At 39.8% G+C, this 25,522-nt stretch overlaps 1 protein-coding gene across 2 annotated transcripts; it reads left to right on the forward strand.

Annotated features, from left to right (window-relative positions):
- The first annotated feature begins 212 nt into the window (after positions 1-212).
- LOC134499215 (stromelysin-1-like) lies at positions 213-10,192 on the forward strand. Of its 2 annotated transcripts, none has more exons than XM_063305845.1 (10): positions 213-394; positions 830-1,074; positions 2,702-2,850; positions 2,929-3,048; positions 4,818-4,979; positions 5,472-5,625; positions 5,950-6,083; positions 6,978-7,137; positions 7,887-7,990; positions 9,844-10,192. In XM_063305845.1, exons 1-10 carry the CDS (start codon positions 290-292, stop codon positions 9,945-9,947), a joined length of 1,437 nt encoding a protein of 478 aa, XP_063161915.1. In that variant the 5' UTR covers positions 213-289; the 3' UTR covers positions 9,948-10,192. The 2 variants fall into 2 exon arrangements, with proteins under 2 accessions (XP_063161915.1, XP_063161916.1); XM_063305846.1 differs by having other exon boundaries at positions 5,475-5,625.
- Positions 10,193-25,522: the final 15,330 nt, after the last annotated feature.

Below are 25,522 nucleotides of genomic sequence, written 5' to 3' on the forward strand. Positions count from 1 at the left end.
CCTCACCCACTCCTTGGGTGAAAAAAAATCCCACTTGATGAATCCCAGCTACCTTGTTTGTAATTGCACAATAAGGTTTGTACGGCCAGTGTAGTGTGTCATTCTAAGAGCAGCATTTTCTTGCCTCAAATCAACAAATGTTCTAATTCTGTGAGTCATGTTTCTGTTGATTTTATGAAGCAGATCTGAAGTATATATTGAGGAAGACTTAAGCCACAAACACAGATCTACTTCCAGAGGCTGAAACGTTCTGCGACTTCACATTTCGGACACAGACGTGAAACTGAAAATGAATTCGCTACTGACAATCGCGCTGTTTGGAACACTTGCTTGGGCTTTGCCCATAGTCCAAGAAACTGAGCGAATTTCAAAAAAGGACATGGAACTTGCTGAGGTAATGGTTGATGACAGTTCATAAATCAAGGATGGGGAACCTCTGGTCCTCCAGATGTTGCTCAGTTATACCTCTCAGTAGCTCAAACCTCCATGACTAATGGTAAGAGATGTTGGGAATTTTAATTCAGCACCATCTGGAGGACAACATATTCTATACCTGTGTATAAGTTATAAGCTTAGAGCATCTATATTTTGACTGGCTTCTCTGTAGCCTGCTGTCTAGGTTGGATAGAGTAATGTTTCTTGCTTGGTGGCTATGCTGTCTAGGCATTATGAGTTGTCTCCAAGTCATTTGAGGGTAACAAATTGAGGAAGTTTGCAGTAGATAAATGTCCTCATTGCTTAGAACAAAGGCTAAGACTGGAAGATTCATTCTAAAACATGAAAGCTGCATATAAGAAAAAAAAATCTAAGCAATTTAATTCTATTTCAGAAATACATAAAACTTTATTATCCTGAATCAGAATCAACACCGGTGATAAGAAGCAAAGTCAAGAATGGCATTGCTCCAGAAAAAATACAGGAGATGCAAGAATTCTTGGGGCTGAAAGTGACTGGCAAATTGGATGCAAACACTTTGGATGCTATGAACAAACCCAGGTGTGGCATTCCTGATTTAGGGGAATACAACACTTTTCCTGGTTCGCCTAAATGGGGAAAGGAAGAACTGACATACAGGTAACAGCTGAAAGTCCTTCCTTGAATTTAAAATGCCACTTGAAGATCATTAAGACCACAGAGAGGTTTATGGTATTGTAGAGACTGACAAATGTGTTATCTCAAAAGCTTTTGTGTATTACAGTTCCTGATTCTTAGCAAGAATAGAATCCTATTGTAGCATGCAGACAGGGGGCAAGGTATTGGTGAATAAGCCCAATATTGACAGCAAATATAGATGGCATAAAATCCCACTATTGTTTGTCTTCCCTACTAGATGCCCGAAGGTAGAATCAGGAAACTTAATTCTCCTTTCCTTTTTGTTGTTTTTATTGTGGTTACATCATGAGAAGACAGAAGATCAGGACACTTCCATAGGATGCCACTCCCCAATCCTTCCAAATTGTTTTGAAGGCATCTCTGTGAAGCCTACAGAACATCATGAGACAATCAGTGTCCTTCCATATACTGTTGCTAGTTTCTGGAGCAATGAAAACTCCACTACTCTACTCCTTGCAAAAAGGCAGTAGCATAAATTGCAAATTCCAACACATATTCCCAGAACATACTTTGTACACATTTGTCTACCCATTGGCAAGCAAATTGGAGAAACAGCTATAAAAGGATAGTGATGAAATCACCAAGCCACCATTACCATTTAAAACCATACTGCCAGTGATCACTAAAGGATATCATGCCAGCAAATTTGTAACCAGGCACTTTTCCTAAATAAGAATTCCCACCAAGGGGGAAACAAACACCATGAATTTCTGCACAGCTTTCTGTTTTTTCACTCCCCCCCCCCCCCAATTTTGAATGCACCACAGCTGAGCCAGATAGAAAGGAGTTGAAATGTTGGATGCTGAAAACAGTGAGAAGACAGATGTCCAGAGCTGATAGTAAGATGGCACAAACAGCCTGCAGTCATTCCCAGAGCAGGATAAACAGGGGATAAAAGAACTACAGATCCTTAGGGGGGACATTATTAGACATTTAGATATCAAAAAATGAAACCAAGTTTACACTATCAAACTGAAGAGTGGGCTATGAATGCAAATATTTTCCAGGGCCTAACTACCTTAGCACCAGCTGGCCTAGAAATGATTGAAATGAAGTCAGGTAGAAAGGTATATAACAGCAGCAACCCTGAATACCTTGAGTTAGATGTGGTTGCACAGGTACAAATGAGCCTTGTGGAATTTGCCAGTCTATTTGCCAAGTTCAGGAATGAGTGAGAATCAGGTAAAATTATTGATGAAGGAAGATAAAAGCAGAGTAGGATAAATAAAATGGAATACCTTGGAAGGCCCATGGGTGGCAGGCTACAACCCTGAACAGAGGCACTTCCCATTTCATCCTACTGCTTGAAAGCCTCTTTCATACCATGATCATCAGACTTTCAGGATTTCTTGGTCATATTAATAATGGTTTCTTCTGCAGGCTGGCTAGTTTACCATTTTTGATCTTCCTCTATGATGCAAAAGCAGAGATACTTGAATATGTTTGAGGGCCCATTCTTTACTTGTACTATGCCCTACCAAAATCCATTTAGAAGCAACATTTCTGAACCAGTCTAATATATGTTAAAAAGTTGTCTCCCCATGCTTTGTATCAAACATTCCTTTCATTCACTTACTACATTTCACAGCATTCTAAACTATACACCTGATATGGAACGCAGTCATGTAGACTATGCAATTGAGAAAGCTTGGAAAGTGTGGAGTGATGTGACCCCCTTGACCTTCACCAGGGTTTATGGGAAATCTGCCGATATTGAAATCTCTTTTGCTACTGGAGGTAAGTAAATAAGCATACAGTAGGCAAAGTAGTCTGAATTTCAGACTCAGAGGCTTAAAATATGTCTTATTTTCTCAGCACACGGAGATGGATTTTCTTTTGATGGAGAAGGTGGAAATTTGGCCCATGCCTTTTCACCTGCTTTTGGTGGAAATGCCCATTTTGATGACGATGAATTCTGGGCAAAGGATTTGAAAGGTATTTTTCCCTTTAAACTTTTAAATGTTTGCATGTGTTTGAAAAATTGAAACATAAAATGTGTCTATATGTTTGTTGATAGAGATAATAGATGATAGATGATAGATGGTCGGTCGGTCGGTCGGTAGGTAGGTAGGTAGGTAGGTACAACAGACGGACCGAAAGATAATGGATTTACCCTGAATTTGTGCCTAATCTGAATACAACTCTGAAGTTCATTTCTTCAATTTGTACGTTGTTTGCATATAGTTGTTCAAAACTCTGCAAGTTTCCCAGTCTTCAATCCAATAAAATAATAATTATTCATCATATTGGACAAGGCAATGATCCTCAAGATGAACAGAGCTCAATAGCATTATATTGTAGCATGGCAATCCCCTCCCCATTTTTGTAACTTGCTGAAGAAAAAGAAAAGTTAAAATCAAAGTAATGGCCTTTTTAAGGTCCTAGAATCCTAGAGTTGAAAAGGGGCATGTAGCCCATCTAGTCCAGTCTCCTGCTCTGCTCAGGAATCCAATTTAAAACAAATGCACTGGAACACACCCATTGAAAAAGTGCCCACCAATTACCGTAAACCTAGTAGTTCACAAATCTATATAATACCATACAGATTTCTTTGCACAGCTGTTTTCCAACAGTGTCTTTTTTTTTTTTTAAAAGCAAAATGGACAAGTAGAGCATTATTCAAAATAAACCACTAAAACAAAAAATTAAAATGATAAAAGCCACTTGTTCAATCAAAGTTAAAAATACAACAAATATATTCCAATATTTCCTATGAAAAATACTGCATAATTGTATTTTACACACTGCTTTTATTAGATACATGCCCGTGCTTTTGTCCAAGACAAGATGAAATCTCTATTGTCATCTGATGGGATAGCAGTTTCCAAGAAGCTGAAAAGTGGAAGTCTAATCATCTAACTCAGTGTTTCTCAACCTCAGCAACTTTAACCTGTGTGGACTTTGACTCCCAGAATTCCCCAGGCAGCCCAGGCTTAAAGTTGCTGAGGTTGAGAAACAGTGATCTAACTATTTGCATGAAAATCTGCAATAGTAGTTTGGGCTGACAATTACACTGTTGGAGTTTATCTGGATGGCACCCAATAAGTGGGGCATGATGCTGATGGTCCAACATAATGTATTTCTGGTAGCAGTGAGTCCCAGCGCAATCTCTTGCCTCAATTAGTGAATAGATGCTAAAAAGCATGTTCCTTAAAAGGAATGTAACAGGAGCTGCCCATTCCTATTCTCCTGATTCTGGCCTCCTCATCCTTTGTCGGAATTAATAAGAAGGATAACAGTAAAAGAGAACAACAAAAGTATGAGATTTGCATGCTTTTGGCCATTTCTGAAAGATCCTTTTTGCATATTAACCCAATATGCAAAGATGAACACATCAGGCTACTTCAGTCAGGGTCAGTTTCCTTCACTAGCCTACCTTTTATGTTTTTCATTAATCTGCAGTCTAAAATAATGCATAAAACAACCACGTTTATATTCATCTTCAAATATATTTGTGTCTCAAGATGTATCTTTTCAAACTATTTTTCTAAGCTTCTGTGGAGCCAAAAAAACACCACATTTACTATTTTATGGGATGGATGGTGATGTACCACGTGGTGCAGATCAAGGGTTCTTGGCCTGTTTATATATTGTAATTTACACATATTGAGTACTTCAAGCCTTCTTAATAATGAATGATGGCTTGTTGTGGTAAATATCAATTTCACAAGAGGTCTTCCTTTCCTTTTCCTTTTCCTTTTCAGGAACCAACCTTTTTCTTGTGGCTGTCCATGAGTTTGGCCACTCATTAGGGCTTCAACATTCCAAGGTTCTGGGGGCTGTGATGTTTCCAATCTACCAGCCAATGGATCCTAAAGCCCTAAGACTTCACACTGATGACATTGAAGGCATCCAGAGCCTTTATGGTAAGTACAGATACCCAGCTGGAGAAACTGACTAATATCCCATGAAAAAACTCTACGTTCAAAGTAGGTTTGGTAGGCTGTGAAAAAAAAATTGCACAATTTTTGACATGCAGTGTAATTGCTCATGCAACGTTCTGAGGAACCATCCTGGTCAATATGTGGAGCACTATATGGCATGGCCATTTACAGTAACCAGCTTCCAAAAGATATGAAAGCTCCCCTTTTCCCTTGAGATGTAAATTAGAAATCCCATTTTTCAGATTCATTTTCTAATTTATGATAAACTTGTAAGAATATTGTATTATAAAAATCTAGGTAGAATCATTCCACACTACTGGCATCTATGCCAAATATTTATTAATCATATGAAAGAGATTGAAAAGATACGACATGATGTCTACATCCCACTTCATGTCAACTGATAGAAACTTTCTTGAAAAAGTTTCTAAATCCCACTTGCCTTTTATTTCTTCTCATTCCCTCTTTTTCAAGGAGCCCCTGGAAATTATGATTATGATTATGACAGCTCATCAAGAAACCCTACAACTGCCCCAACAGAAGTACCATTAACAGAATCATGCAATCCCAACCAAGCTTTTGATGCTGTTACTTCTCTCAGAGGGGAAACCATATTCTTTAAAGACAGGTAAATGTAGTGCAATATTCTGAAGCCATCTCTCTACCCCAGATGCCAGGTATTAAACCAAGAACTTTTTATATTCCACTCATGGGTCTAGTGGCATCAAACCATGAGATGTCAAATGACAACACATGCATGCTGTCATCACACAAATGCCATAATTATGTACTTGCTTCATGAAGTCTTATATTATCATATCATCATGCATATGGTTATTCCATCCCCACCCACCCCCTGTTGCTTTCCCTGCAAATGTCAATTTGCAGGGAAGCTATGCAATTTGCAAGGAGCTATGCTCCTTCTCAAGTTGTGTCTCCTCTATCAATGTAGTTTCTTCTGGCGAAAGAATCCCCTCAGAAGTGAGATTGAGAAAGATCCTATTTCTGCTTTCTGGCCAGCTTTGAGCAGTGGTGTAGATGCTGCATACGAAAACAAAGACAAGGACATCGTCTTTCTTTTTAAGGGTAAATAATTCCTTTGGATTCCTCTTTTAAATGTGAACAAAATGAATATTCCAAATTTAAAGCAGCTGAAGGAGGAGAGGATAATTAATAAGATGGGCTGTGCAAGTGGCCACAGGCAGAATCTAGCTGTTTTCCTTGAAAGCATAGCTACATGGGAAGCACAGGCACATAGGAAGCCACCATACGGTGAATCACACCATTGGTCTCTGAAATCTGGTATTGGCGATAGTTCTCCAAGGGCTTCTGGCAGAAGGTTTTCCAGCTCTGTCTGGAGCTCCTGAGGATTGAACTTGGACTTTCTCCCTGAAAAGAGTGTCCTCACTCAGAAAATTGTACAAGGAGTACATTTCTTCACTGCCTTTAGTGATAAGGCACTAAGATAAATATCAAATAGCAGTTTCAGGGGGAAAATTGAGATATACGGTACTTCTAAGTATCATGATATAGTAGAAAATGAACTAAATATGGACTCAGTATTGTCCCAATGGATTACTTTCTGGTGTCCAGTGTATTCACGTATCTGTATTCTACCTTTCTTCAAACATGGAGCCTAAGGTAGCATCCACTGGGTTCCCAGTCAATGATCAAGGATAGGTGACTTTAATGCAGTAATGCAGTGACATCACCAAAGTGGACTGGGATGGGATTTCTGTTTTGGTTTTTACTGTTTCCATCTCAAAAAGTAGGGGATTGAATTGATCAATTGATAAATAAACTTAATGCTATTTCCACATTCCTATTTCTACTAGTTGAAGGAATGTCCTCCTTTGCAAAGCCTCATGGATGCCTGTATAACTCACTCTCTGAATTTGGAATATTGTTGGCCCCATATCCCTAATCAAATGTTTATTCATTCTGACAGAAATGTACATTTTGTTATATTTTGTTTAACAGGACATAAGTATTGGTCTACCAGGGGAAATATTATAGAGCATGGATTCCCAAAGAGCATCCAGAGTCTGGGCTTCCCATACACAGTTAAAAAAGTTGATGCAGCAGCTTATGACAGAAGTTCAAAGAAAACATACTTCTTTTCAGGCAACAATTATTGGAGGTAAAGAAAAAATGTCTATCTTACATTTATGATCTCTTCTAACCCTTTGCAACTGAGATACACAGAATGCACCATATTTATCTTGATTATTTTATGGAGATTGGATATAATTTTAATTATCCTCCACCACTGGGATTTTACCCTCACAGGATCTTGTCTAGCAAAATGGAACATGCTAGGATTTACCTCTTTAGACAAAAAGTTATATTGCTTTCAGCTTACATTTGTGCTTTGTGCCTTAGACTATACTCTAATACTTATCTACTATAGACTAAGGAAAGGGAGAGAGGAAGAGAGGAAGTCCACTTCACTGGACACACTGACTTACAAACATAAGAGCCTTGGCTGAAGACCACTCTGGTCCGTATTGACCATCTGTGTCCTATGACAACCATCCAAATGCATCCAGAAAGCTACATGGCAATGAATAATTAGGTCATTATTTTTACAGTCATTAGATATGTGTCCTACCTTTCCTGCAGAAGCTTAAGGCAGCATAAATAACACTTTCCTTCTCTGTTTTTTCTACAACTATTCTGTGGGATAAGTCAGGATGCGGAACAGTAGTTTAAAGTCACTTAGTGAATTTCCTTAGCTGAAAGTAGACTTGACCACTAAACCAAATGCCATGCAACCTTTTCTTCTAGAAGTAGTACAGAGCTAACAAGCGTACTAGCTGATTATACCAACAGAGAAGTTTATACAGATTCTTGAAACCATTTGAATTTCTCGATCATTCCTTTCTTTAGATATGATGAAGAGAAGAACTCCATGGAGCAAGGGTATCCAAGGAAGATAACAGATGACTTCCAGAAAATTGGCTCCAAGGTGGATGCTGCTTTTATAGATAATGGTAAGATCACTTGAATTAACATAATCAATAATCAGTTGTCCATTCAGAACATACAAACATACATACGTGCATACATACATACATACACATACGCCAGGGATCACTTTTTAACTTTGTTTATTTATTTGTCTTTCATGGCCACTAAGGGCATGGTTCTGACAAAGTAAGGTCCTCAGAGGGGTTCAGATTTTTTGCTTTTGATTTAGCGGGGAGTTTGGAGGAAGTTAAGACTATGTTACTCCATGGTCATTTCCTTCAAAGTCAAACATTGCCAGATCAAACCATTTCAACAGTGCTATCTTGAGTGGCTCTGTGGGCAGCAAACGAGAGGCTGGAGGGCTTCTGGCTTCCTGCTAGTCCTGAGTTCCCAGTCTCTGGCATTAATGAATTGTTAAATGCTTATGGAACATTAACCAGGCTATCTCAGAGTTATTACTTTATTAGAGCATAGCCAGTGATCTCAAAATGCCACTACATGTCTGTGGGACTGATGTTCTCAGCCATCCCCACTCCCACCCCCCATGGGGACTAGTGGGTTTTAAGGGCCAAAATGGGTGCCTTCCACCTTTTTTGCAACTTAATATCCTTGAAAAACAAAATCAACCAAATTTGAGATGGGTTTGGGTTCTATTTTTCCACAGCAGCTGGCAGCTTCTTTCTGATATTGACTGATCTTCAGAAAACTAAGCAGGGTCAGAACTGATCAGTATTGACTTCTGGGAAACTTTATATGGGATTTTAAAATAGGGTAGTACAAATAAATGAAGTGCTGGGTTGCCCACTCCTAATTTAGAACATACTTTCCTGGAACTCTGGGAATTATGGGAATTAAAGCTGAGCATGCCAAATTTCAGGAAGATGGGTCTTGAAAAAAGATTAAACATTCTGTAGCTGTCAATTATGAAATGGGAAGATGTTATGTCCAAGAATGATACAATGTGAAGGTCTTTGGGAATTGCCTTAGGTTTACAATGTTGATGAGCGAAAAACAGGAGACTTCAATTCTCATAACTTATCTCAGTGTTTCTTCATCACAAGGAGAAGCTTCTTCAGTAGATTTCAAACTCTGTAATTTCCTCACCTAAGTATGTAAGCTCCATCTCCATCATTCTTCTCTTTGATCACTGTATGGAGTAAACCACTGTCTTTGGTGGAGAATCTCACCAACAGAAGAGCTTCCAAACTGCAAAATTGCACACTTGATATAGCAGCTAGCACATTCCAAACTGCACAAAAACTCTGTGACTTACTAAATCTCATGGTTTCCAAGAAGTATAACATTAAACTGAAAATCTATCAACTGAATTCTTTAAGAACCATTCCAGTGTTGAATGTCTCCTATCAATTTACTTCTGTGCATATTTAAATGTTCTTGGACAACCATTATAACTAGCACTGTCAGTTCCATTCACTCATCATAAGCTTTGGGTGCAGCCCCAAAAGCAAAAGTTACCACTGAGGTATAATTTTAATGTGACAGAAGGGGAAAATTATTAAATGTAATAATGTAAACTACTCTTAATTTAATTTTAATAACAGGTGACTCCCAAGTGACACAACAACAAATTGAATGTTTATCCTGGCCCCATGAATTGATGTGTCCAGGCCCAATCTATGTTGGGGAGAGCACACACCCTTCCAGGTGCAGCCCTCATTTTGAAAAAATAATACACTAGAATAGTGCATCGCTGTGAGAAGGCCAGTTCCTCATTTTAATAATTATGTTCCATATGTTTAGGGATGCTGGTAAGATTCCATTAAAACTGAAAGGGAAACAAGAAAAATGAAAATATCATAAAAGCAGCTGGGAGTCAATTGCACCTATTTAATTCACAATCTTGTTACTCTTTTAGGACATTTCTATTTATTCAGTGGTTCAAAGCAGTATGAATTTGAATCTAAAACCAAAAGATTTCTGGGCATAAAGAAGAGCAACAGCTGGTTAGGCTGCCAGTGATATGGCAGAAAGAAGAGAAAGGAGCCAAGAACTGTGGAATCCCTTCATCCTTTGCCTCAAGAACCAGCTGGTGTTGTAGGTTATGGACATTACTTGGTCCATCCTGTGTTTCTGAGCCATAGAAACACTAACAATAATGTTTTCATAAGGGAGATATTTCAAAATTGAATTTTAATTTAATGTTAACTTATTACAAGGTATTATTTGTTAAAATTTATGTTATTAAAATATGTTTCTGAATGAGATCAACTTGGCTGGTTTATTTCTTTCTTGGAAAGCCAAGGTGTGTGGTGTCGTCCTACCATATGGTGCCTCTGGGAAGAAATTCTTCTCGCATCACCTGCATGTACCTGCCTACTGAGAATAATGTTTCATTCTATCAGAGAAGGGGGTTCTGGTTTTGATATCATACCCCTCCCTCCAAAAACCTGGTTATTCTTTTTGGATGCCACCAAACTCTGTATGATTTTTCATACTCAAGATCATGACTAGGCAGTTGGTAAGGCAATCGAGTGAAAGATCATTTCCAGCAAGTATTCCAATCTCTCAATCTCTCTTTTGATTTGTTTGGTGCCTTCGAGTCAGTGTTAACTCCTGGCAACTGCCTGGACTAGTCCCTGCAGTTTTCCTGGAAAGGTTTTCAAAAGTGGCTTGTGATGGCTTTCTTCCAAGGGCTGAGAAAGAGTGACTGGCCCAAGGTCATCCAGCTGGCTTTGTGCCTAAGGCAGAACTAGATCTCAGTCTCCCATTTTCCAGACTGATGCCTTAACCACTACACCAAACTGGTTCTAATTCTCATTAGTAGTAGCAAAATTGTTACAGAATGACTGAAGAGTTTAAACAAAATCAGTTGGGAGAATCTCATTTAAATAATGCCAGATACCAGTGGGAATATTAGGAACAATAGTGTTACATGCCCACCTTGTTTTTTGACTATTGTTGCACTTTGATCTTGGACAAAGAAGCAAACAACAACAACAACAAAAACACCAACCTATTCATGTTTTGAATATAGAATTATACAAGAGAAGGGTATCATTCTTGTAAAAGTACAAGGATACCAATGCATTTTATAAAGTTTTCACATGGAAGAGGCCTTATGAAGCAATCTTGTACATACTTCAATGGATAAAATTCTGCCACAATTTCCCCTTTACCTCTAGAACAGTGTTTCTCAGCCTTGGCAACTTTAAGATGTTTGGACTTCAACTCCGAGACCTCCCCAGCCAGTATGCTCTAGAGTAACAGTCAGAGTCCAAATTATTTTCCTTGAAGAGTATTGACTTCACAGCTGGGACTTCACAACACTATGAGCACACAGTGATCTTGTGAAATCTGCTGAGTAACCATTTGCTGCCCCTCACTATTTCAGGCTCTCTCATCTGTAGCAGTTACACAATCAGTCACTACCTTATATAGCAGACTAATACTGTTCATAAAACTCCTTAACCCAACATCTTATAAAGTCACAGTGAGTCAGTGATAAACATAAGGATCTTTCTTAACTCCAAGGGTCTTCTCATCCTTAAGACACTGTGATTGGACACCAATGGTGATGCAATCACAGGGCTACTCAGATTTTAGGACAGACTATCATTCACTGAATCCAGTGCTTCCCTCCTCCACACACAAACCCTTGGCACTTCACTTAACACAAAAGTTCCTTTTTATTTGTAGGGGCAGCTGTCATGGTACAGCCATTTGCAGAATAGCGCAGCTCTGGAAAATCAAATTGGCACAGAAGATTTGTGGAGGTGTGGAATAAAAATGCAGTGGGTTCCATTCACTCATTTGACCACAAGTAAATGAAATTCTGTCCCAGATTATCCTGCTGTGCCACATAGAATAGACTTCGACCAAATATGGTTCATACCCCTACTGTCTATTATTCTGGTCATGATTAAGCATGTTCAAGAAAAGCATCCAGGAAGCAAGATGTTTAAATACAGTGATGAAAGTATGAGAACTGTGTCTACTGGGTTAAGAATAAAATAATTTAAGATTTATGTAACTTCATAACTCACAAATATATTAGATTTAAAATGTATTAAAAAATAAAATTCTAAAGAACTCAAATTATTTAAAGAGAATGAAGTGTCCTCACTATTTTGCTGTTGTTGTTATAACATTTTGTAAAATCATGTAAATAATAATAATAATAATAATTTTATTTATAATAATGTATTTATTTTATAAAAATAAATAATTTACTTATAATAATATTGTGGGATTTCTGAATACAAACTGATAAAGTCTTGGTGCATAACACACCAGATTTAACTGTGGTTGAAAAGAAGAAAGTGTGGATAATTGATGTGGCAATACCAGAGAATAGTACTGTAGAATAGAAGACAAAGAATTGGAGAAGATCACAAAGTATCAAGATCTGAAAATCGAAGTTGAAAGATTATGGCATAAATCGGCCGTGGTGGTCCCAGTGGTTATTGGCACACTGAGTGCCATACAAAAAAGTCTTGGACGGCACTTAGAAAATCTGCGCATTTCCATCTGTCAATTACAAAAGGCCACACTGCTTGGATCCGCACATTATGACATCCTAGGTTCTTGGGAAGAACTTGATGTGAATGAAGGCCAACACCAGCTAAAGAACTCACAGCTGTGATTTCACATTGTTGTGTGTAATAATAATAATAATAATAGCAGCTCCAGATATTATGTGTCAAGGAATGGAATGGAATGGAATGGAATGACTTCCTCCAGAAGAAGCCCTTTGTTCAGACAAATAGAACAGAGTAGAATAGGTGAAAAGGTCCATCTAGGTCTCAAAGGCTATTTTATGCTTAATACCAGAATACCAAAGGATCCAGTTAGGGCTTGATAAACTATTGCCAGTTACGGTCAATAGCATTATCATAGTAAACCTTTATAGACACCAATGAACAAATAGTCTTTCATCATAAGAAACAACTAGCTGGGTTCTTCTTGCTAAGCAGTTAATATTCAGAAACTGTGTTTGGCAAGACAGGGATAACAGATAGGCAGAGTCTGGATAGTTACTTTAATATTTTAGTTACTTTAATCAATTACTTTGTAATAATTATTTTAAGGATTTTCAACAATGACAGAGAGAATTCTCTTTGCCTAATGTACGTCACTGGCAATATAACAAAGCATATTTTGACTGCTCAATTTTGACTACTCAAGATGGACCGGATGCCTTAGCAACTACAAGGAAGCCTGAGATCCTATGGTTTTTGATGGAGTCCATTTCTGAAATCAAACCAACTTTGAAATTATATCCAAAATTCAAAAATATATTTAAGGTTGTAATTACTGAGGGGCAGTGGAGTGGCTATAGTCATCTAAGAATGCTGGTGGTTTTCAGAGGCACTGCCCCACAGATAACCAGATGTAAAGACCTTGTCGATCAGGTTCCAGGGATCTGGTTCCAGAAATCAGATGGGATTGCTGCTACTGCACCAGCCTTTCTTGATGCTATGACCAAGTTGGCAGTGGAGTTCCTCAGATATATGGTATTGGGGGACTTTAATGGGAATGGGATCAGAGGGAGCTTGGGAGTTCACAGTTACCCTTTACTGACCCATATTGCTAGAGACCCAACTCATAACAGTGGTCATACATTAGACAGGGTTTTTCTTTTTGGGTAGTGGTGACATGATCTGGAGTTGGGTGATGTTACTATCAATCCCTTGTCATGCTCAGATCACTCTGCTTGCCTTGGAGTTCTCTGCAGCTGATCCCTGCTGCAGGAAGGAAGGATCTATTCCTTCCAGAAGCCTGATAGACACTATTGAATTTCAGAGGGAAATTGGTGTCATTCCTGGGACCAAGAATCGACTGAGAACTTGGTCACTGCCTGGAATAAGAAGATAGCAATGGTCTTGGGTTGGATTATTATTATTATTATTATTATTATTATTATTATTATTATTTATTTTATCAAACATTATCACTGCCCATCTCCCTCCCAAGGAGGGACTCTGGGCAGTTTACAATAAAAACGAAGTTAAAATCAGAACAGTTACAAATACAATAAATACTAAACTAAGATATGATGGAATCTAGATGGCAGAAAGTTATGCTTGTGTGGATTCTCTCTGTCTTAGATCCCAGAAATCTCTCTGGTTCTCAGAGGAATTCCGGGAAATGAAGTGGCAAAAGAGATGAGAAGGAGGAATGGCCAGGGGCATCTAGGGATAATAGTCCTGAAGAGGGTGATTCCAGCAGTGTTGAAGCCAATAAGTCCCCAGGACTCCTTGCCTGCACCTACTGAAAGCCTCTCAGACTCTGAAGTTCACCCATCCAATCTCAGATAGAGGCATGCTTTAAAGATACAAGAGCAGAGGGCTGAGCTCCAAAAAACAGGCCAGCAGAAAAGTAGACTCTAACAAGTAATGTACCACAGCTGTGCATTGGGTGGTAGCTCCGCTTGACTTATTTATTGGCTTTACTCCCTGAAACAAAATGCTGAGAACAACTTTTCAGCTCTGTTTCTGCTGTGAACTCTGAATTCTACCTCACTGTGTCTTTTGTCTTGTCCCTTGGATTTGTCGCTAGGATAACTTGTGCCAATAAGATTGGCAAAACGTAATTAGTTTTCTGCTCTTATCTCCTCTGCAGATTGCTGGCCAGCAGCCCTGTTCAAGATTACTTTAACCCTCCTGATTAGGAATGGCACTGAGAATGATCTGCAGGGCTGCTGTGACAATTTTTTGTGGCATCTTTCTGTAAAATCACTCAAGTTCAACTTTGGCTGTGCCAAAGGAGTTAACCAAGGCATGGTCTAGCATGGTTACCTGGGAAGACTTTGAGCTTATTGGTCCTGATGAAGCAGAGATGGTCCTTGGGGCTACAACTGTGGCCACTGTGTATCAGATCCATGTCTCTCATTGTTGGTCAAGGCCTCCCAGGAGATGATATGTGATTGGATACAAGAAGTGATCCTTGAGAGAAAAAGTTCCACCAGCTCTTGAACAGGTGATGGTCTCCCTCCATCTCAAGAAACCATCCCTGATCCAATGGTTCTAGACAGAGATTGTTGGGAAAGTGGTTGATCTCACACTCCAGAGGTCCTTGGAGGAAACAGATTATCCGGATCCTTTTCCAGTTTGGTTATGGTACAATCCATTTGGAGACCTCCATGTGTACAAGAAGCATTTGGGCTGAATCAAACATGCATTGGTGATCCTCAGCCAATGTTCTTGACAAAATTGCTTCAGGTGGTAACTTGCTTTGTTTCTTTCTCCTAAACCAAATCTGCCAACAATTTCAGCTTCTTCTTTATCTCCAGTTTTGATGTTGAAATCTCCCATCATGGGAGATTTCAACTGATTGGGTTGTTTTCTTGATCATTATCAATGCTTCCTTCCTTCTGATGTTATTTCCAGGATAGTATACTGTAAAGTCATCTGACTAGAAGTAGCCTTCAATTCCTGTTCATCTCACCAAAGCTGAGAATGCCTATTTTGGTCCTTGTCATTTCTTTCTTGATGATATTCAGCTTCCCATGGTTCATACGTTCCACATGCCAATCTTATTCATCTTCTGCATTTCCAGTGCAGATAGTTTCTTTTGTCATAGTCTTAATCAGGATTCCAGTACCCCAAGTGACTTCCATTTTTGCATCATAATTTCCTGGACTACTTGTTACACGTCTTTGTTCTTCCTCAGTAGCGTGGCTGATACCCTGAAGCCTGTATCATCTTTGAGCTTTTCTTTGAGAAATCATTCCATAAAATGTTGGTGATATTACTAGAATAGCTCACCAGGTCTTTCTCCATTTGTCAAGGTTTGGGGACAGCATATAAATGTGTTGCCATCTCTACAACTGAGTTATTGCTTTACTATAAGAGAAATGTGCAATCTATCATCTATCTATCCATCCATCCATCCATCCATCCTGCATCTATGGCAGTAGAGCTTAACTCTTTCTTTGGGTAGTTGTACAAACTGGAAACCACCCATCCCATGTGGCTTGACACTTGCCAATGAAGTCAGCTAAGAGGAAATTCAACAAATTTGGCACAAAGTGAGGTTGGATAGTTAAGATGCTTTCCACACAAAGTGTCATTGTAAATTTAATTTAACTTAGTTTTTGTTCATTTCACTGAAAACAAATCTCATGTTATATAACCTCCTGAAGAATATCTTGCTTATGCATTGCTACTGTATACTGTATTGCTATATTTTTAATCATGAAATCACCAAGTTGGGAAGGGGTATTTAGGATTGCAGAATATGAGACTCCACACAGGAATTCAAATTAAAGCATCTCTGACAAATGATTGCCAAGCTTCTGCTTAAACAAATCCAGTGAAGTGGAGCCCATAACTTTTCTGACTATGGTTTGACTGCCAATCTGTTCTTAGAATTATGAAGTAATTGCTAATTGCTTAATTGAGTAGTTGCTACTAAATGCCAAACTGGCCTGTAATAAGGCCTCTCTTGTCCAGATCTTATTACGGATGAGAGGGTTGAGCTGATTTGTGTAACCAAAACATGAATGGGCATGGAGGACAATTGTATTTTTTGCTACTCAGCTGAGCTTTCCCTATTCATTAGTATCCAGTCCTAAGAACTAGTTTTATTCCTATTTTTACCAGCTGAAGAGGAACGTTACCCAGCCATACAAGGTAAAAATTCCTTTAGAAGCTCTGCTGGACAGAGTTGCTGTCCTAGAACATTTCAAGGCAATTTAAGCCCCACCACTCCATCACTACTCCTTTGAAGGGTCAACAGTTGAACCATCAATTTGCTTTGGAGAACCATCATCTGCATCTTATGCTTGGTTGAGAAGCACCTGATGCTTTTCTTTCAACTGCTGTAGTATAAACAGATGTGTAATGTTAAACGTCATGTGACAGCGTCATCTGGCACAGAGTGGTAGGCAGCAGCATTGCAACCGAAACTCCTCCCATGACCTGAGTTCGATCCCAGTGGAACCTGGATTCTCGGGTAGCCAGCTCAGGTTGACTCAGCCTTCCATCCTTCCAAAGTCAGTAAAATGAGCACCCATCTTGCTGGGGAAGGTGACGACTGGGGAAGGCAATGGCAAACCACCCCGCTATAGTCTGCCAAGAAAACATCGCAAAAGTGGTGTTCCCCTAAAGGGTCAAATGTGACTCGGTGCTTGCACAGGGGCCCTTTCACCCTTTCAATGTTAAACCACAGCCACCCTTCCCCCCTCCCCCATCCCTTAAAAGCAGTTGGAAGGCAACCAGAAACAGTCTTCACTTCTGGCAATCTTGCTAAGAAGAGGCAGAAAATATCACAGGCCAGTCAGTTCTCTCTTCCACAGATGAGGTTGATCCTGTCCTATGAACTGCAGCAGTTCCCAGAAGTTGTTTTTTATTCATTCAGTCGCTTCTGACTCTTCATGACTTCATGGACCAGCCCACGCCAGAGCTTCCTGTCAGTCGTCAACACCCCCAGCTACCCCAGGGACGAGTCCGTCACCTCTAGAATATCATCCATCCACCTTGCCCTTGGTTGGCCCCTCTTCCTTTTGCCCTCCACTCTTCCTAGCATCAGCATCTTCTCCAGGGTGTCCTGTCTTCTCATTATGTGGCCAAAGTATTTCAGTTTGGCCTTTAATATCATTCCCTCAAGTGAGCAGTCTGGCTTTATTTCCTGGAGGATGGACTGGTTTGATCTTCTGGCAGTCCAAGGCACTCTCAGAATTTTCCTCCAACACCACAGTTCAAAAGCATCGATCTTCCTTCTCTCAGCCTTCCTTATGGTCCAGCTCTCGCAGCCATATGTTACAATGGGGAACACCATTGCTTTAACAATGCGGACCTTTGTTGTCAGTGTGATGTCTCTGCTCTTAACTATTTTATCGAGATTTGTCATTGCTCTTCTCCCAAGGATTAAGCGTCTTCTGATTTCCTGACTGCAGTTAACATCTGCAGTAATCTTCGCACCTAGGAATACAAACTCTTTCACTGCTTCTACATTTTCTCCCTCTATTTGCCAGTTATCGATCAAGCTGGTTGCCATAATCTTGGTTTTTTTGAGGTTTAGTTGCAAGCCAGCTTTTGCACTTTCTTCTTTCACCTTCATCATAAGGCTCCTCAGTTCCTCTTCGCTTTCAGCCATCAAAGTGGTATCATCTGCATATCTGAGATTGTTAATGTTTCTTCCAGCAATTTTAACTCCAGCCTTGGATTCCTCAAGCCCAGCATGTCGCATGATGTGTTCTGCGTACAAGTTGAATAGGTAGGGTGAGAGTATACAGCCCTGCCATACTCCTTTCCCAATCTTAAACCAGTCCGTTGTTCCGTGGTCTGTTCTTACTGTTGCTACTTGGTCGTTATACAGATTCTTCAGGAGGCAGACAAGATGACTTGGTATCCCCATACCGCTAAGAACTTGCCACAATTTGTTATGGTCCACACAGTCAAAGGCTTTAGAATAGTCAATAAAACAGAAATAGATGTTTTTCTGAAACTCCCTGGCTTTTTCCATTATCCAGCGGATATTGGCAATTTGGTCCCTAGTTCCTCTGCCTTTTCTAAACCCAGCTTGTACATCTGGCAATTCTCACTCCATGAATTGCTGAAGTCTACCTTGCAGGACCTTGAGCATTACCTTACTGGCATGTGAAATGAGTGCCACTGTGTGATACTTTGAACATTCTTTAGTGTTTCCCTTTTTTGGTATGGGGATGTAAGTTGAATTTTCCAATCTGATGGCCATTCTTGTGTTTTCCAAATTTGCTGGCATTTAGCATGCATTACCTTGACAGCATCATCTTGCAAGATTTTGAACAGTTCAGCTGGGATGCTGTCATCTCCTGCTGCCTTGTTATTAGCAATGCTTCTTAAGGCCCATTCAACCTCACTCTTCAGGATGTCTGGCTCTAGCTCACTGACCACACCGTCAAAGCTATCCCTGATATTGTTGTCCTTCCTATACAGATCTTCCATATATTCTTGCCACCTTTTCTTGATCTCTTCTTCTTCTGTTAGGTCCTTGCCACCGTTGTTTTTTATCATACCCATTTTTGCCTGGAATTTACCTCCAATGTTTCTAATTTTCTGAAAGAGGTCTCTTGTCCTTCCTATTCTATTGTCTTCTTCCACTTCCGTGCATTGCTTGTTTAAAAATAATTCCTTATCTCTTCTGGCTAACCTCTGGAATTTTGCATTTAATTGGGCATATCTCCCCCTATCACTGTGGCCTTTTGCTTTCCTTCTTTCTTGGGCTACTTCTAGTGTCTCAGCAGGCAGCCACTTTGCCTTCTTGGTTTTCTCTTTCTTTGGGATGTATTTTGTTGCCACCTCCTGAACAATGTTGCGAACTTCTGTCCAGAGTTCTTCCGGGACCCTATCTACTAAGTCCAGTCCCTGAAATCTATTCTTCACCTCCACTGCATATTCCTGAGGGATATTAGTGAGCTCATATCTAGCAGATCTGTGGGTCTTCCCTAATCTCTTTAGTCTGATCCTAAATTGTGCAGTAAGAAGTTCGTGATCGGAACTACAGTTAGCTCCAGGTCTTGTTTTTACCGACTGTATAGATGACCGCCACCTTTGGCTGCAAAGGATGTAGTCAATCTGATTTCGGTGTTGTCCATCTGGTGAAGTCCATGTATAAAGCTGTCTCTTAGGTTGTTGGAAGAGAGTGTTTGTTATGCAGAGTGAGTTGTCTTGGCAAAATTCTATCAGCCTATGTCCTGCTTCATTTTGTTCTCCCAGGCCATGCTTACCTGTAATTCCAGGTGTCATTTGACTGCCCACCTTAGCATTCCAGTCTCTGTGATGAAAATAACATCTCTTTTAGGCATGTTGTCCAGTAGGTGCTGCAGATCCTCATAGAACTGCTCTACTTCAGCTTCCTCAGCATCTGTGGTTGGGGCGTATATTTGGATCACTGTGATGTTAGATGGCTTGCCCTGAATTCGAATTGAGATCATTCTATCATTTTTTGGATTGTATCCATGCACTGCTTTAGCCACTTGACTATTAATTATGAAGGCTACTCCATTTCTTCTGTGGTCCTCTTGTCCACAGTAGTAGATCTGGTGGTCATTTGATGTGAAGTGGCCCATTCCAGTCCATTTCAGTTCACCGATGCCCAAAATGTCTATTTTAATCTTGACATCTCACCAATAACCACATCCAGTTTGCCCTGGCTCATAGATCTTACATTCCAGGTTCCAATGGTGTGTTGATCCTTAGAACATCGGATTCGCCGTTCACCACCAGCACCGTCGGCTGCTAGCCGTCCTTTCGGCTTTAAGCTAGCTGCATCATCACGTCTGGGGCTAGTTGAACTCATCCTCTGTTCCTCCCCAGTAGCATTTTGACCATCTTCCGACCTGGGGGTCTCATCTTCCGATGGTATACCGACATATCTCTGGTTGTACTGATCCATTTAGTTTTCACGGCAAGAATACTGGGGTGGGTTGCCATTACCTTCCCCAGGGATCGCATTTAGTCTGACCTCTTTGTCATGACCTTCCCATCTTGGGTGGCCCTTCACGGTTTAGCTCATGGCATCATTGAGGTGCTCAAGCTCCAGCACCACGACAAGGTAATGATCCTTTGCTGAAGAGTAATAGTAATAAAAATATTAATCCCAGAAGAGGGGAAGAAAGCAAACTGCTAGGGACTCCATCTTCATTTTCAGAACATGTTGAATCAATTAGCCTGGCTAATAGGCAAATAATATTTATATATATATTCTGAGCCTACCTGGTTGCAAAGATCTTACTCTTTCTATTCCTATTTCAAAACCATCACAAGCTGTGAAACCCCAAAATAACATATTGGCATTTTTGTAACTTTTGTAGTTTTCGATAGCTTTAAGCAGAATTATTAATGGCTGAAGTGACAGGAGTGGATAGGCACAGCCAGGAGTGGTTTTGCCTAGTTGCGTATCTTTGCAGGATTTTATGGACACGCAATAGCTCAGAGAATGAGAACAGGGCTGAAACCAAGAACAGGCTTGTTCTCTTCATTCACTTTTTCTTAGCAGAAAATGGACTTGGAGCATGTGTATATGTGTAGGTGTGTGTGCATGTGTTTAAGTGAACATTTGAAATGTAAGTTCTCCCAAAACAGAGATTGCCATTCAAGTGGTAGGGATTGGGCTCGGTTGGTGGTGTCAAGAAGGGACAAATAACAAAACATGTGCTGCAACGTTGTCATGCAATCTCTGCCCTTTTTGTACGTGTCGAGACATGTATGAAAGGAGTGGAACTTGAGTTGCAATGGCATGATGGTCATTTCGTCTTTCTGATAAAAGTGTCAGACCCTGCAGATACTTCTACCCAGAAATAGTTATTACATGAAAGGATTATAGAGAGGAGTGGAGTTTCTGTGCAATGGTCACTTTGAGTTCAGTAGTTCAGAGACAAGCTGAGTATTTCAGACAGTTAGAACAGAAAATATTAGCTTTGCTGCGGTTTCAAATACACTACAACTCAGCCAGAAACAAATTGTCTCAGTTCTCAAACACTGCTGACCCTGTGCAATCCAGAATTGCTTTCAAGCTGGCATGATTTCTGGGGGTGTAAGTACTTCACACATCTTATTGGGTCATTGTTAAGTCCTTCCATAGTAGTAAATGAATTAATGGAAGAAAAAGTATACATTTGTGTAACAGTATTAATAATACAACACAACTCAATATTAATAATCATGATAAAATTTTGAAAAATGAAAATGAAGCATAAAGAAGGCCTGGAAAACTGTCTTATAAACACTAAAAAAAATGGTGATCATATTATTTGAGTAATTTTCTTCACCACATCTTTATGACAAAAATATATCTGGATGTTGACTTACAGCAAACAATTGTTACTATGTGTCTTTGTCAAGTGTAGAATTTTTGTTTCAGATGTATATTGATTCTTCTAGCCAGCCCTCCTTCAAAAAAGTCCACAATTCTTGAAGTCCTGATAGTTCATACCAAGAAGAATCTATGCATCTGCAATACACAGCAGTCAATCCACATTCATGTTAACAAGCCTGTTACTTTGAGCCCCAAAGGAATCAATAGGGCAAATCCTGACCCTAAGAATCATTTTCTGAGCCATTGTGTGGTGGGTTTATTGAATTGTGTATTTAATTGAATGGTAAATATGATTGATCCATTATAGCAGGAGAACCACCCATTGTGATTTGTAAACTATGATTGATGATGTCTTGAACTAAATGCGATCCCTGGGGAAGGTAATGGCAACCCACCCCAGTATTCTTGCCATGAAAACTAAATGGACCAGTACAACCAGAGATATGTCGGTATACCATTGGAAGATGAGACCCCCAGGTCGGAAGATGGTCAAAATGCTACTGGGGAGGAACAGAGGATGAGTTCAACTAGCCCCAGACGTGATGACGCAGCTAGCTCAAAGCCAAAAGGACGGTTAGCGGCTGACGGTGCTGGTGGTGAACGGCGAATTCGATGTTCTAAGGATCAACATGCCATTGGAACCTGGAATGTAAGATCTATGAGCCAGGGCAAATTGGATGTGGTTATTGGTGAGATGTCAAGATTAAAGACAAGATGTCAAGATTAAAGTGATAGGGGGAGATATGCCCAATTAAATGCAAAATTCCAGAGGTTAGCCAGAAGAGATAAGGAATTATTTTTAAACAAGCAATGCGCGGAAGTGGAAGAAGACAATAGAATAGGAAGGACAAGAGACCCTTCCAGAAAATTAGAAACATTGGAGGTAAATTCCAGGCAAAAATGGGTATGATCAAAAACAAAGATGGCAAGGACCTAACAGAAGAAGAAGAGATCAAGAAAAGGTGGCAAGAATATACGGAAGACCTGTATAGGAAGGATAATAATATCGGGGATAGCTTTGACGGTGTGGTCAGTGAGCTAGAGCCAGACATCCTGAAGAGTGAGGTTGAATGGGCCTTAAGAAGCATTGCTAATAACAAGGCAGCAGGAGACGACGGCATCCCAGCTGAACTGTTCAAAATCTTGCGAGATGATGCTGTCAAGGTAATGCATGCTAAATGCCAGCAAATTTGGAAAACACAAGAATGGCCATCAGATTGGAAAAATCAACTTACATCCCCATACCAAAAAAGGGAAACACTAAAGAATGTTCAAACTATCGAACAGTGGCACTCATTTCACATGCCAGTAAGGTAATGCTCAAGGTCCTGCAAGGTAGACTTCAGCAATTCATGGAGCGAGAATTGCCAGATGTACAAGCTGGGTTTAGAAAAGGCAGAGGAACTAGGGACCAAATTGCCAATATCCGCTGGATAATGGAAAAAGCCAGGGAGTTTCAGAAAAACATCTATTTCTGTTTTATTGACTATTCTAAAGCCTTTGACTGTGTGGACCATAACAAATTGTGGCAAGTTCTTAGCGGTATGGGGATACCAAGTCATCTTGTCTGCCTCCTGAAGAATCTGTATAACGACCAAGTAGCAACAGTAAGAACAGACCACGGAACAACGGACTGGTTTAAGATTGGGAAAGGAGTACGGCAGGGCTGTATACTCTCACCCTACCTATTCAACTTGTACGCAGAACACATCATGCGACATGCTGGGCTTGAGGAATCCAAGGCTGGAGTTAAAATTGCGGGAAGAAACATTAACAATCTCAGATATGCAGATGATACCACTTTGATGGCTGAAAGCGAAGAGGAACTGAGGAGCCTTATGATGAAGGTGAAAGAAGAAAGTGCAAAAGCTGGCTTGCAACTAAACCTCAAAAAAACCAAGATTATGGCAACCAGCTTGATCGATAACTGGCAAATAGAGGGAGAAAATGTAGAAGCAGTGAAAGACTTTGTATTTCTAGGTGCGAAGATTACTGCAGATGCTAACTGCAGTCAGGAAATCAGAAGACGCCTAATCCTTGGGAGAAGAGCAATGACCAATCTCGATAAAATAGTTAAGAGCAGAGACATCACACTGACAACAAAGGTTCGCATTGTTAAAGCAATGGTGTTCCCCGTCGTAACATATGGCTGCGAGAGCTGGACCATAAGGAAGGCTGAGAGAAGGAAGATTGATGCTTTTGAACTGTGGTGATGGAGGAAAATTCTGAGAGTGCCTTGGACTGCCAGAAGATCAAACCAGTCCATCCTCCAGGAAATAAAGCCAGACTGCTCACTTGAGGGAATGATATTCAAGGCAAAACTGAAATACTTTGGCCACACAATGAGAAGACAGGACACCCTGGAGAAGATGCTGATGCTAGGAAGAGTGGAGGGCAAAAGGAAGAGGAGCCGACCAAGGGCAAGGTGGATGGATGATATTCTAGAGGTGACGGACTCGTCCCTGGGGTAGCTGGGGGTGTTGACGACTGACAGGAAGCTCTGGCGTGGGCTGGTCCATGAAGTCACGAAGAGTCGGAAGCGACTGAATGAATAAACAACAACAAAACAACAAACTATGATTGATGATGTCTTGAACTATGCAAACACAACCATTGTGGATTATTCAATCTAGCATGCTGAAATGAGCCATGCCCAGAACAATCTGTGAACCAGGTTTGGATATCCAGTATTGATAATATTACTAGAAAAGTGAGCTTTCATTCATGGAAATATTTTTAAACACTATCTGATTCCACACTATACTGAGGCTCAGACTTGTGCTGCTGAATGTCATCAATATCCTGGATAATTCCGCAAAGTGGGATTTTTGCAAATTTGTCATAAGACATCTTCTCTTGATTACTTGTACTGTCTCTGTTCCTTATGCTCTTCTGTTTATGAACAAATATTGTTTATGAGTAGTATACACATTTTTAACATTCCCTCTCTTTGTCAGATGAAATCTTGTAATTATTTATAATGATTTTGTTTCTTTAAAAAATAGCCTTAATTTCTCTGCATCATGGAAAAAGAGAAACTTTCAATGATGCAAATCTTCAAGCACTCCATCCTTTATCTAAAGGAGATCTTAATTTTACTAGAAAAAATATTCTGTATTTTGAAGCCTCGTTTTAATCCCAAGATCTATAACTGAGTGAAACAAGAAATTCTAAGGCGATGCAAGAACAGTTGCAAAATATAAGGAAACAGTATGAAAACAACTGGATTCAATAGCCCCAAGGGAAATCTGAAATATTAATTAAATGAGAGTTCCTTGAAGGTTCTTTTTAAATAGTTGAGTCACATTCCTATATTTTCCTTTGTACTGATGGTGTATTAGGTGCTCAGTTGGATGCATACATCCTTTTTAAAAGATTGTTTTAATGCATGCCTAATTACTGATTTCTAATATGAAGAATAAGAAGGGTGTGTTATCACTCACTGAATTTCATGTTCATCCATATGTACTGCTTACGATATTGCGTCACTTTGTTTTTTAATTTGATGAGAAATCTAACAGGGCCACAAATCTGCTAAGACCAGTAAGCTGTTCAACTACTGGCATGGCATTCTGTTATTCTAATCATTATATCATACTGTGATGAACATTTTACAAACACACCTTTAAAAATGCAGTACAGTAATGAAACAAAGTCATGCTATGTGTACAAGATGCTAGTTGACTCCATCCACAAACAAGCAATATCCTGCCTCTTGTAGAGTTATTTGCAAATTAGGTACAACCCAGATAATAGAACATACCAATCCCTCCACTCCCATCCTGGATGTGATT

This window comes from Candoia aspera, chromosome 5 (assembly GCF_035149785.1).
Source record: "Candoia aspera isolate rCanAsp1 chromosome 5, rCanAsp1.hap2, whole genome shotgun sequence".
In the NCBI taxonomy this organism is placed as follows: Eukaryota; Metazoa; Chordata; class Lepidosauria; order Squamata; family Boidae; genus Candoia; species Candoia aspera.